We start from the raw sequence: 13717 nt of genomic DNA on the forward strand, positions 1-13717 counted from the left end.
AAGATTTAATTACGTAGGTAAATACTGGACCTTTCAGCAACATCTCAGTATCAGTGCCAGGAACAACCTTTCAGTGACCAACTATCACTAAAGGTACAGTTCACATGTTTTATCCCAGATACCAAAGGTTAGAGCAACAAGCTCGTCACTCGTTCAATCCCCCAGACCCTCAGGGTTAAAATCTGGATGGGACAAACAAAAATCAGCATCTGCCTCTCATTCATCAACAGTGTTTCACCCTTGAAAAAGGCCCTTAGCTCCAACTGCTCCAGTGGAGCTGCACTCTGACTGGTTCTAAATACAGACAACCGGGTTTCTGTAAGATCATCATCAGAAGGAAAGGGGATGACCTAGTGGTGTACTGTGGATACTACTACAAGTATTAGTACAAACGAGAATTAGATTTAGTGGCCAAAGAGTGTGCATATAAGGTTTCTGATTGTAGTTTGTTGTGAAAAAAGCTGGAGAACACTCGCTGAAGCTGGTTGGTGAGGATAAAAATGTTAATCTGCATCATTTCTAAATCTAAAACAGAAAGTTAACACAACTTATTTTGTGATTTTTATTTTCCAGCACAGCTTTGAAGGTGGAAACTTAAGGAGACTTTGACATACGTTGTACTCTGCTCCTGTCTGCATTAATTCTACCATTTCGACATTGTGTTCTCACAATATCTGTGAATAACAGAATAACACAGTTAGCATGAAAAAGTGTGTGAAAGCTGTGCACTTATTACAACTATTGCATAAAAATACGCACAGATGTCTGGACGTGTAATTACACACCATAACAAACTTGGCTTTAAATATGCAGACAGAACTTGTAAAACACAGCGAACCCTCAGTCTGTGTCACAACAATTCAACTTGCTTCTTTTTCTTTGCTATTACACTACTTTAATAAATACAGTGACAAACAGCCGTGGTGGGTTTCCTGCAGAACTGCTGTCAGATTTGATTCTAGACTGCTCTCAGACTGTTTATTACCCAGTGCTGCGGTAGTTGTAGGGTGTGCACGGTGTTTTTGACCGTCTGATATTCAACAAACACCTGGACATTAGACTGTGACTGTAATTGGAGGCCTGAGTCGAGCACAGAACAGAAGTAGTTTCCTCTCAGAGCCGCTGTCATCAAAACCCCGGACTATCAAAGAACATGCTGTTGTGCACTAAACCTGTGACCCAGGTGTTGGACCAACATGTTATTGTAGATAGAAGCTGTTAAAAACAGTCCTCACCTGTGCTGTTCAGCTTCACTGTAGTCATTAATATTAAAGGTGGTACAACAGCACCATCATGAGGTCAAACTGGAAATCACAACATCACCTGCAGAGTCCCATCAAAACATGAAACACTCCTTCATGTTGTACCTTTTGTTAGACTATAGAGAAAAAAATAATGCTTCTGATCATTTTTACAATTTGACACCTGAATATTAAAGATAAATCGATTGGAAATTTCATTCCAGTTGCATCATCAACCATTTAATGTAAAGTGAGAAACAGGTGAGAACAACAATTTAAATGTTAAACTATGTTTTATAGGTGAATTATAATGTATAGTTGTAATTTCCTGACCCCTCGCTGACAAATGTTCAAATATAAACACTGAGACAAGTCTTAAAACGTATAGTAAATCATTAGTTTACTGAAAACACTGCAAAAGTGAAACAATACTGCTCTGTAGTCTGAGAAAATGGTGGTGTGATCAATTGTTCATGTACAAATTCATTTCCCCTTGATTGTTTGTTGATTTGTAGATTTTTGATCGTGACTAATACACGATGCGTGAGATGCACATGTTTTACTTTTCTGTAGCCAAAACAGATTTTACCCACCAAAGTTTCAGTGAACTCCTATTCCACCTCGTTCATCCGTTCATTTCCAGCTTCAGATTAAGAACTTAATACAGAATACATCTTAAAGTGAACCACAGTGGAGAAAAGAGGGTTTAGTAGAGGGTTGTCCAGTAAAGAATAAAGTCAGTGCTTGCAGTTTTCAACACGCAGTAAATAGACAAGTTTCTGATTGCACCTTTAAAGGTTCTGCATCTTTCCCATCACAGATTCTTAAATGTATTCAACTTCCTATTCTCAAGTAATTTGAGCAATTTGGCATCAGAATATATAAGAATAACAACAAAAACATGTTTAAACCTAAATAAAACTTTCATTTCAGTCTTTACATTTGTGTCTGGTTGATTATCTTGTTGTCGTCTGCTTGAATTGCTTCCTTGTGACTTAAATATGTCCCCTCTTCAACGGGTGGTGTGGGATTCTTGTATTCGTTGTACTCCACTATGGGATAGGTGATGACAGTGAGCACGAGAACAGCCAGGAGAATGTACAGTTTATACTCCAGACATAGGAAGGTGCTGTAGGCAAAGGCGATAACGAAGCCAAGAGACTCCCACATGCGGTAGTTGGCAAAGGCTGCCTCTTTGTGTCGGGGGAAGAGGACGCCGTAAAGAGCTGCAGAGAGCGGACAGAGGAACACAGATTAAGTGTTTATAAAGTCCAACAACACAACAACAACAACACAACAACTACATTATCACCTAATGACATTGGAAATGAGTGCTCCATGTACTGATGGGACTTTCTTACCATTGGTCTGAGTTTGCCAGATAGCATCTGCCATACCCCACAGGGCGGGGAATACAAAAAAGACAGGCAGCTGGTCAGGATGAGGCCTCCAGAACAGGAGAGCAATGATACAGGCAAAGTTGGTCAGTGCAGCTGGAAACATGTAAGAACATCAAATGAATGTCAGCAGGTCACCGATTGTCAAATCCCAACAAAATCCGATTTTATCAAACGATCATACCAAAGAAGAAGAGTGCCGCTCTGCCTGTGTACCGAGCGAGTCTCCCAAAGAGAAAAGAGCAGACGGAATTGGTGGCTCCAAAACACATCATCACAAAGCCAACGAAATGGATCCCCAAAGCACACGTCACATAGTTCTGCAAGGAAATTTATTAAGCCAATAAATGAGAGGACAGATCCAACAGGTCAAAATAAAAAACCTAAATCAAATTATACCGTATAATACTGTTTTACATGATTAAGTATATAGAATCAGACAGGACTGATAAAATCTGATGTAATGCATTTTCTAATAAATAAAAAGTTTTCACTAACACAGACTGCATCAAATCCTCTCTCCTCACCTTGGTATACTCTCCAGAAAGGAAGCTCTGTTCAAACCCGCTGTACATGGTGAGAGGTATGAGGGTCAGCAGCTTCCAGTTCTTCAGCAGTCTGAACGTGGCCAGGAACGTGTGGCAGAACGGCTCCCGGTTCCCACGAAACTGACTGGCCTGCTCCCGGTCAATGTTGTCCAGAAATATTGCCACGATCAGTATGGCGAGCAGACCCACGCCTGTCGCACAACACACAACACTGGTCTCAGCCTAGTTTATTTCAATACTGGTTCTGTGTTAATAAATACAACAATCTGCAGCAGACACAGTAAAAGCTGGTTTTACCAATGTAGCTGCCGACCAGCGTCCACACCAGCTGCTGTTCGGGCCTGGTGCTTGTGCTGTTGGAGGTGACGTTAAGGCCACAGTCAGCTGCTCCACAGGTCTGCAGCTGCTCATCAGGGATCTCAGCTGCAGGGAAATAAAGAAAGTTGCTGCTGTCATGTTACTAGCATTAGCTTGTGGGGAGAAATGTGTTTTGAAAATGAAAAGTTTGCACAAAGAAAGTATGGATCAGTAAATGTGTTCATTAGGAAAACAGCGTGCAGTACTTTAAGGTTTTATTGTGTTTTTACGACTGCTCCTTAAAATACTGCTTATGCTAGATTGTGTAAACAATAAGTAACATGGAATAAATAACTCAGCATTGTTCTTCCGAGAAGTACAGCTCAACAAGTGCCATCATCATAAGTTGATAAGCCAGAGAGAAGTGACGCCATAAAGTAATACACTGCACTCCTGGCAACACCACACACCCTTTCCTATTCAGTTTAACTTCATCCCATAAAGAAAAAGATTTAAGAGGCAGACGTTGCCGATGGTTTTGTGGAGCTGGATCAGCTCTACGTGGGATGAAGGAGGGAGGCTGAGGTTGAGGGTAGATTTAAGATGTCTTGAAGCAAACCCACGATGAAGAAGTGGAACGTACATACATACGTCAGTGAAGATCCTCAGTTGTCCAGATCGTGCTTCTTCTTAAATTACTGGCAACTGAACTTGAGGATGTTTCAACTCTCATCTCATCAGTGCTCTGTTGTTAATGTTTGAGTATTTTAATAACTTTACTTAAGATAAAAATCCCATAAACAGGTAATAAATGTGGAGTTACATGTGCAAAAAAAATAAAACGTGCAGGAATGTAACACATGTAAACATTAACTTTAAATAAGTTTATTCAGTCAGGAAGAAGTGGTTTATTATCAGAAAGAAGGAACCAACAAACACTAGAATTCATTAAACCTCTACATTCAGACACAGTCTCAAATTATCTCCAGCTGCTGTGTCCAGGTGAAGGAATAAGTTCCAACCTTCAAACCTTCTTGCACTCAGAAACACTCACGGCTCAGTCTGTGTAACTGGCTTCATCACACACTGCCACTAAAATGATCTACATACCTATTTTGGTGTCCTGTCCAAAGATGAGCGATGACATGAGATTTCCCCAAACAGCCGACGACTGAAAGATGAAGAAGAAGATGCCAAAGTAGTGGTTGATGACATCAGAGCCCTTTTTGCCTTCCCTGGCAGCCTGCGTGTTACCGGCAATGGTCAGGTAGGTGCATTTAGCGGACCACAGAGGAGAGCCACCCAGTCCCAGTATTACAGAGGTAGGAATGAGGGTGTACCTGCAGGACAGAGTAAAGCCAATAAGTATAATAATATAATAAGATAATACATATTTCACTTGTCTTCATCTTTATTCATTCATTCTGTATCAGATAAAATCTACATGCTGCATCATTACCATCCTGGAAAAAAGTTTCCAATGGAGTAGGAGACGTAACAGGCCATGCAGACAACAATGGTCCATTTACAGCCCAGATTTTTGATCATGATCGGAGGCAGGAACATGGAGGAGATGATGATGGAGGCGTAGATGACGCTCAGGGACGCCACTCCCATCCCCTCCTCTGCATTCAGACTGCTCTGCACACAGAGAACAGAGACAGGACTCAGTTAGGGGACGATGCTGGTTACATTTAAGTAAAGTGAGCAGTGCTTTAAACAGTTTATACAGTATTTACTAAAATGAATCAGACTTTCAGATGAATATCAGCTCTCGTTTCTGCAGAGTTGATATTATAAAACCAATATTTTGTGTTAATTGAACATTTTTCTATTCTGAAAAGTATAATCTACATAAGTAGAATGTGATAATATAATAACAACATCATAATTTAAATGAATTTATTTGCCGTTCTTCTTTTTACTAATTATTTTGCGGTGCACTCTTTGTTTGAGCATGTCACGAAAAATCTTAGATGCAGAATTATACTTGGACAATAAATTTATAGTACTTGTGTGTTAGTAATCACGAGTTGTGCTAAACGTTTTCTATTTTACACCTAATGGGATTTTTGTACTCAAGGACATTTCATGGAATAAACATGTTTAATCTTACTGTTTATTTGCTTATTGTCAAATAAAGTCAAAGTATTTTTTAAAATTTGCTGCCCTTCATGAATCCATCCATCAATACATTCAATAAAAGTGCCATTACACTGACTGTATTTGTGGCATTCTAATAATTTAGCACAATTTCCTTAAAAGAGAAAACATTCACAGATAAAACAACATGAATACTATACAATAAGACTAAGTCTCTATAATTTAGCAGAACTGGTGCTGACACATTAAGATCATCTGCTCCACCCATCATTCATCAATCTCAGAGGAAACATACAAGGATTTAATAAACTCGTAGATAAAGATAATAGAACCTAAACGGAAGCAATAGAACATAGAAATGTGTGTTTTTAAATGAACAACCTGCCATTTGTAACCAAATAAACTCTGCATAAAAGGACATTGAACAAATCACTTACTGTGTGTGTGTGGATTCTCTCCTCAGTGCTGAAACTCATTTACAGTTTACACTGACGAGTACATGCTAACATGACCTATTAACACTAGAAATGCTGCTGAAAAAATCAAATGCAACTTTTCCACCAACCTGTAAACTTTGCAGGCCTCCATAAGCCGTGAACAGAGACAGAAACCCAATGGAGACCACCAACACGTTCTTGAAGTTACGGCTGATCATGTTTGCGTTACAGAGGTAGAACCTCTACGGATCCTTCACCTAAAAAAATTAATTTAAATTAAATAAAAAACTGGTCTTAAGTGGTGTTTTACTGTATGATAAACGGCTTCGTACAGCAGCTGCACAGCTCAAAAGTAAAGTCAGAAAGTTATTGCAGCTGTGATAAAGACATATGCTGGAAATAGCTGAGAACAAAGTCCAGCCCTCACACACACACACACACACTCACTACAAGTTCTTGCAGAGCGTTTCCCCGTCACAGGGCCTCTGAATTGCCTTCCACGTCAGATTCCTACGTAATCATTCATATGGTCATATATCAGACTGCACACCCGCCTACTTTTACGCCCTCCCTACTTTGAGCCATTACAGATGTTGTGACCGTAAACGCTGCTGCACTATAGCTTCTTCCCTACTTTCCTTCTTCCTCCTTAGTATTTTTAACCACATCTATTAATTTCCTCTGTGGTTCAAGTTCAGTTTCATGTTCTGCTCAGAGACTGTGTTCATTAATAGTTGAGAGCCGTTATACTGTATATACATTAGGATCGGACAGGATAGGATAGGATGGACTTTCATTAATCCCACAGTGTTTACAACAGCAGAGGGACAGAAACAAGCACAAAAAGATCTTTAAAAACAAACAGAGATAAAATATCACATTGAATGTTGCACCTGCAAACTGCATAAATACAAACATGCAATAAGTGCAGCAGTGACACAGAGCAAAGGTTTATTGCATGTTATTTCTGGTCATTTTCCTTTTTACGACAACACCTTTCAACTGTTTTTACAACTTTTTAGCTTGTTGTTGTTTGAGAAACATGACAGAAACACGGGGTCACTGCAGTCCTTACTCTGTTATCTCAGCTGTACTCGAACTGGCTCACAGCTGATGCAGACCTGTGTTAACCTCTCAGTGAAAACCTCCTTCAATCACTTTTGTGTTTTGTTATTTATCAGATTTTGCCTCTCGGGATTGAAGCAGCTGCAAAACCCAGCAGCTTGTGCAATGATTTCATCATACGACACTTTTAAGAGCAGAGTTTTCATCAAGAAAGAAACACAGAAAAAAATGCTAATAAAGAAATTAAAATGAAGAGTTTAAGAGGTTCAGGTGGGGCGTCACAGATACAGGGGTCCAGACCAGGTATTCTTCATCGAACAGCTGCAGTCTGCACAAGCTGAAGACTGACAGTTGTGTTGTGTGTTAGGAAGTCGGTTAGGAAAGATTACAAAAGTAGGTTATGGCTCAACTAATCACATCGGTTATGGGGAACTCTCCATATCAGCCACTGATAAACTGACCCACTGCAACAAGGACAGGCACACCTCACACACTGAGCTGCACGAAGCTACGACCTATGACTTTTAGTTTTGATTGTGTCGTTTTAAATAACGCACAGGTTTTTTTAATTTGTGGAACGACGGAGGTTTTATGAAGATTGGTTAAAGCTATGGTGAAAGTTGCTGTACTGCTGGCTACCTTGTGCTACACCCATTTTCAAGTGAGTAATCGGGTGTATGAGCTGTGTGTCATCGTGATAGCAGCGAGCTCCACTGGTTAAATTGGTGCTTCAGTCCATTCTATATTCTTAAATATCACCGACAACCAGAAACCAGTAATGTCAGCAGATTTAAGATATAGATCCTGTTTTCAGTTCTCTTAACATCGACATTTCGCTTTAACCTATTTCTGACTGTGTGAACAGGCGTGCAGCGTGGACTTCCCATCACAGAACACGTCCTGATGTATGTGTCAACCCTCTAGATGTTGAAATGAGAGACAGTTAATGTGAATTATACTTCAGGGTATCAGGCACCTTGATAGTTCAGGAGATGAGAGCAGAAGATATGTTATCAATCAATCAACAACAACTTTATTGTCTCCAAGAGGCAGTAGTTTGCACAGCAGTTCAGTAACATAAGACACAGACAAAGTACAAGAAGCAGAAAACCAGCATGTACTCTAAATTCATTATGGTGATAGATGAGGGTAGCGGTTCATAGTGCCAGTGATTTTACTACTAGGTCTAATCATCCTGGTTAATTCACTTTTTTAACCAACATATGTTAAAACGTCAGAGCACGTCCAGTGACAGCTCTGTGGGACAATGTCATCAAAGCTGTGTCATCCTGAAACTGGCTGAGACGACGTTGTTGATTTTTCTTGGTTGTATTTTGCACAAATTCTAGTTTTTAGTCAGTTATGTGGTCAAAGCGGATTGTAGAAATAAATAAAAGGTATTTAAAGTGGAATTATTGAGATGTCTAACAGAACATTGTGCATTTCTACAAAACGTCCTTTTTCCAGCTTCAAGGATCAGGTACACTACATAAACTACACACAAACTACTCTTGTTGAAAGTCACGGTGCTCAGGAAACAAATGAAAGCCTCACGTGGCAGATCAGGGAGACAATAGGAAAAAATGACCACAATAACGTGCGAAATCACCACAAAGAATAAAATAACGACTAGAAATAAACATAAAGTCAGAAAATTACCAAAATTAGACAACAATTATCCTAAAGTGACTAATAACAACTAAAATCTACACATTGACCAAAAACAATATGGCACGGCCTGGGGTCTGTTTTCTCATCATCAGTTTTAAATCTTTTGACCACTGATATTTTTGTACCTGTTTATTTGATCTGCTGGTACCAAACGTGTTCAAAGTGGACGTTGTCCTGTGATTATGATGCATCTTGTGTTTCCTGTTGTCTTCACAGTGATGGACAAAGTCCCCTGACCAGAGTTTAACAGTTCAGAGTGTAAAGTTTATCACAAGTCACCAAAGTCCGTGCACATTTCACAACGATCAGTCAGAGCTTCTTCAGTCTTGGACTGGCTCCAATAATTTATTTACCACTTCTGCTTTCGTGAGTTTTGACAAACAGTCAAAGAGACAATAACCCTGAGAAATACACGCCCGGCACGTTTGAGTTTGAAATAGCAGCGATGGTTCAGGCACTTGAAGTGAGTCAGTGAGTGAGACAGCAGCCGTGACAGAGACTTGTTCAGTGTTTATGTAGAAAATGATCAAGGTTCTTCACATAAATGATGTAAAATACTGATTGTTTTACAGTTGTTTATACACAGAAACCGAGCCAGGGAACCTCTGTAGACCCGTGTAGGACTGTACTTTTATCAGATTATGTCTTTTATGGACTTCTTATAGACTTCTCCACCCTGTAGTTAAGACAGTTTCGTGGGGTTGGGTGTGTCCTTTAGTTTTTATCAGATCTCTGATTATTTACAGCTGATCTCATCCTTTTCTTTCCTCAGTTACTGTAACCGTTTACTTCCTCTAACATGAGCAACATGATGCAAAACGAGTCAGTGCTCATGCAAACGTGCACGTGTGCTTTAAACACTCAAACAAATACACGTAAACAGGCGTTCTGCAGTAGCTTAGAGGATACTGAACCAGGGAGCTGTGCAGGTGAAGCTGCCTCATGGTGTTTAGAGTCAGGACGTGGTCACATACTGCATTTAATGGGCTGATGTGAAGGTTTGTACCTCATATGTTTGATCAGCAGAGGGAGCCAGTGTCCACAGTTTGAACATCAGACCCAGTAGAACAGAGCACCCTCATATGGTATGGTCTATCTCATCTATCTCTAGTGTGTGAGCAAACAGTTTGTGATTCTGTTGAAGACCAAAGCATCCATAAGAAAATGCTGAGTCCTAATGTTAAGTATTTGTCCTGAAGGGGTTAAAAATATCACAGAGAAGTTGTATTTCCATCTAAGTGTTTCTACATTTAACAGACTTTAGTTTAGTTTAGTTGTGTATTTGACTGCTGTTACTGTTTATACTGTAATGTAGGACTTGTAATGCAGTGTTTGTACACAGTAGTACTTCAAGAAAAGAATGTGAAAACTTCTTCTACATGTGCCAAATACAAGGTTATGTAAAGAAAACGAGTGAGATGACAACTTAAAAGGAGACGAAGCCAAAAACGTCAGATAACAGAACAGTTTAACTACGTAATTTAAAAAGTTGAAACTCTGCAGAGTCTCCCGGAGTCATCCTGCAAGAATTTTATCAGTACGATTAAGAAATACTTCACTCCTGCCATAAGGTGATGGACAGTGTGTTCCAGACACCACAGGATTTAGACATGTCTGTTTTATATAAAGAGTAATATCTCAAACACACACACACACACACACACACACACACACACACACACACACACACACAGGAGTGGTTTCCAGCTTACCCTTCAATTCCCAGCTCCCTTTAGTGAAACCTGCCAAAGAATCTGTATTTTCTTCTATTTTTGATTTCCCGCCTTCAGTCACAACCCTCCGCAGCTCCTCTGTTCTCAATTCTTCAAACATGTTTCTCTGTTTCTGTCGTTTCTTATGTTTTTAAATTCTCCATTCTGCCGTGAGGAGCCACTCCTTGATGCCGCTGGCACACTTTTAACAGTCTTTCCAGTTTGATGTTTTTTCTGCTAACAAGTGACAACGGGAAAAAGAAAAAAGCAGAAGAAGAAGTTTGTTACGTCCACAGAATATTTAACATCAGCTGATGTTAGATAGTGCTGACAGATGTAGACAGTCTGTTATTTTTATTTAACTTAACTATAATTAGGACTGTGAGATTACAACTAAACGTTCCAGAGTATTAGAATTAAAGTAGCAGAAGTAAAAGAAATACTGGTGTAATTTATTTTTTATTACTCATCTGACTCTGAAAAACTAACAGAAGGAAAAATTGAGTGTACTGCACATAAATAAATCTAAAGTAGCACAAACTAAACTGAAGTACCTCAATATTGTGCTGCATTAATAACATGTGGGAGTTTTACTTCAATTACTACTTTGTCTTTACTCCCTCCTAACAATCCTTAACCCTCACACAGCTGCACAAACTGCACACAAACCTGATCTATATCCTACATTTCCCATGATGCAGCTCGATCGTGTCTTTTATTCTAATTTGAAATGATTAATAACAAGTTTTACTAACATGATTGGTTGGTTTGATTGTAGCTACAGTGGCTGGTTTACTCTCCCCGAGTGCTTATTGGCTGAATGAATGGATTTAAACACACACACACACACACACACACACACACACACACACACACACAGCTAGCCGAGCCCAGGGGCAGAGAATTACAGGTATTAGAGCGGCAGACAGACAGGTATGTCTGATATGAGCTGAACGGTTCAGAGCGCTTTAATAATACACCTCTGGCTGATGTGTCTGTGTCTGTGTCTGTGTGTGTGTGTGTGTGTGTGTGTGTGTGTGTGTGTGTCTGTGTGTGTGTGTGTGTGTGTGTGAGCGTCAGCTGATATTAAAACATGTTGATGTAACATGATTGTGCATTATATTGTACAAACAGGAAGTTGTAAACTTCTCATTGTTGTGGTGTAGTTCATCTGTTCATCTGTGTTTTCTCTCTTTGTTTCTGTAGGTGGAGTCTCAGTCTCAGATTCATTCATTTCATTTCTCTGGGGTAACGTGAAGTGATGTAAAGGAATAAGGGTCGCACTGATCGCAGACCCCGACCTGTCTGACTGCTACAGAGTCATGGGAAAAACCTCCAGACTCTCTTTTCGCGGCCAATCCTTCGGCTCTTTCACCTAAATCCTTCCTGGAATCTCAGACCTGCGCGTGAACCCGGCTGTGGTCGGTCTGATATGAGTTTTTAAAGTCGGATAGCGATACTGATCCTGAGGGATTTAAGATACAGATGCAGTATCCATAAATCTGATGTCTTCATCCAGCCTCTGACTTTACTTTGAGTCTGTGCAGGAATTGAAAGTAGATAGAGCTTTAAACAATGTGTTTAATTAAAGAGAACAGAATTTGAATAATGGACATTTTAATGCCTTTATTCTGTTTTTCTACAGAGACTCAGTATTTCAATGATCTTCCATCACATTTTAAAAGCGTTTCATGCTTTAATCCACTTTTTAAACACTCAACATTAATGTTTTTAAATGTTTTTAAACAGCGTTTGTCAGTTATCGTAGTTTATAATGAGCATCTGCAGTGCTGAGTGTAGCAGAGCACAGCAGAGCAGGGAGAGCAGAGCAGTCGTTGTTTGCTACCTTTAGCTGTATTCCAGTATCTAGTTAAATGACTAACTGCAGCTGTGTCTCACCTGTGCAGCTAATTTAACTTCAGCATCAGTGCATCAGTTCCCTCCAGCTCTAAAACTCTGCACTAATGTTCAGCCTGTTTTTGCAGGAACTGGACTGAGAGCGTGAATCAGGAGCTTCAGGAGCTTCAGGAGCTTCAGGAGCTTCAGGAGCTTCATTAGCTTCAGGAGCTTCAGGAGCTTCAGGGGCTGACATTTAGCTGGGAAGCTGTGGAATTCCCACTTAATACAAAGACCGGTCTGTTTGGAGAAACTAGAAATCCCAGCTGTGCATCTAAACCACTGAAACATTTTTAGAAAATAAAAGTCCTGACATTTCCTGTTGTGACCCAGAACGACTGAACCATCTTTAAACTAAAGTAAGTGAAAGTTATTGGAAAGTTCAAAAATATACATTACAATCAGAGACAATGCGCCTTTCTGCAGCTTCAGACGTGTAAATGTTCTTAATGCTTTGTGTCTGTCTGGTGCTTTCAGCAGTAAATAGTTCGCTTACAGTCAATAAACGCTCGTGGTTTTTCCAGTGAATTCCTCACAAAGAGGAAATATGAAGAGCGACTTGAGTTGAGGGCAAAGGTGAGAGGTTATTGTTCAGAGAGGAGGAGAGAAGGGAAACGGGCAGAGGAAAACACGCAGCGCAGACATCACTGAGTTCCTTCCTCTCACAACAACACGCAGAATTAAAAAATCAAATCGATTTTACAACCGAAGTCAAACTTTATTATAAGTGTTAATCGACACTGTTGAGGCTGTGATTTGATAAAACGTGTTTTGTTAAGTTTTGTGGGTCAGAGAATCAGAGGAAACCAGATTCAGGACCGGAGAGCTGCACCCGCCGAGCACAATCAGGGTCAAGCCAGATTAGGGTGTCGGGGGTTCGTGAGTTGTCAGTCGCTCAGCAGAGGTCTTTGAGGTCTTTGAGGTCTTTGTTTGGACTGAAGCTTCGTTTGTGCTGCAGGTTGAGCAGAACTGGAAACTGTCCCCCTCTGTGGGTCATTTAGTTCAACAAAGCTCTGCCTCCATTTGTTTCCATTTGTCATTTTTGATCCTGTGAAATCTCTTTTCTGTCAGCTTGTGTCTCTCTGTGGTCACTTCAGGTCTGTTTTTGGTCGTCATGAGTCTCTTTCACTTCTGTTTTGTCCTTTTTTATTATTATATGTCCATGTTTGTGCTGTTTGGTCAGTGTTGCTCACGTTTCCATGTCTGTTTTCAAACATTTCTTGTTGTCTCCTTTTGTTCCACTTTGTCATTTTGTGTTTCTTCAGGATAGTTTTACATGTGTTGTTTTGATCATTATGAATGTTTTCACTGAGCCTTTAAACGAGGAACATTAACTCACTTCATGCCCAG

At 40.0% G+C, this 13717-nt stretch overlaps 1 protein-coding gene across 2 annotated transcripts; it reads right to left on the minus strand.

Moving 5' to 3' along the window:
- Positions 1-725: 725 nt before the first annotated feature.
- On the minus strand, positions 726-10675 carry unc93a (unc-93 homolog A). 2 transcript variants are annotated; one of them, XM_026342197.1, is made up of 9 exons: positions 10472-10675; positions 6152-6280; positions 4943-5124; positions 4594-4823; positions 3484-3609; positions 3166-3377; positions 2823-2958; positions 2603-2734; positions 726-2467 (listed from the first exon to the last, which is right to left on the minus strand). In XM_026342197.1, the coding sequence occupies exons 2-9, from the start codon at positions 6239-6241 to the stop codon at positions 2178-2180; spliced, it is 1398 nt and encodes a 465-aa protein (XP_026197982.1). In that variant the 5' UTR covers positions 6242-6280; positions 10472-10675; the 3' UTR covers positions 726-2177. The 2 variants fall into 2 exon arrangements, with proteins under 2 accessions (XP_026197982.1, XP_026197983.1); XM_026342198.1 differs by lacking the exon at positions 10472-10675 and adding an exon at positions 8885-9318.
- Between the last annotated feature and the right edge of the window lie 3042 nt (positions 10676-13717).

The sequence above is a fragment of the Anabas testudineus genome, chromosome 24 (genome assembly GCF_900324465.2).
Source record: "Anabas testudineus chromosome 24, fAnaTes1.2, whole genome shotgun sequence".
NCBI classification, from domain to species: Eukaryota; Metazoa; Chordata; class Actinopteri; order Anabantiformes; family Anabantidae; genus Anabas; species Anabas testudineus.

Bases quoted from the DNA above. Each gene is read 5' to 3' on its own strand.
- unc93a (XM_026342197.1), bottom strand. From the start codon at position 6,241: ATGATCAGCCGTAACTTCAAGAACGTGTTGGTGGTCTCCATTGGGTTT. The intron at 3,610-4,593 runs GTATGTAGATCA...ATTTCCCTGCAG, and splicing joins TGGACAGGACACCAAAATAG to CTGAGATCCCTGATGAGCAG. The intron at 2,468-2,602 runs GTAAGAAAGTCC...CGCTCTCTGCAG, and splicing joins CTGGCAAACTCAGACCAATG to CTCTTTACGGCGTCCTCTTC.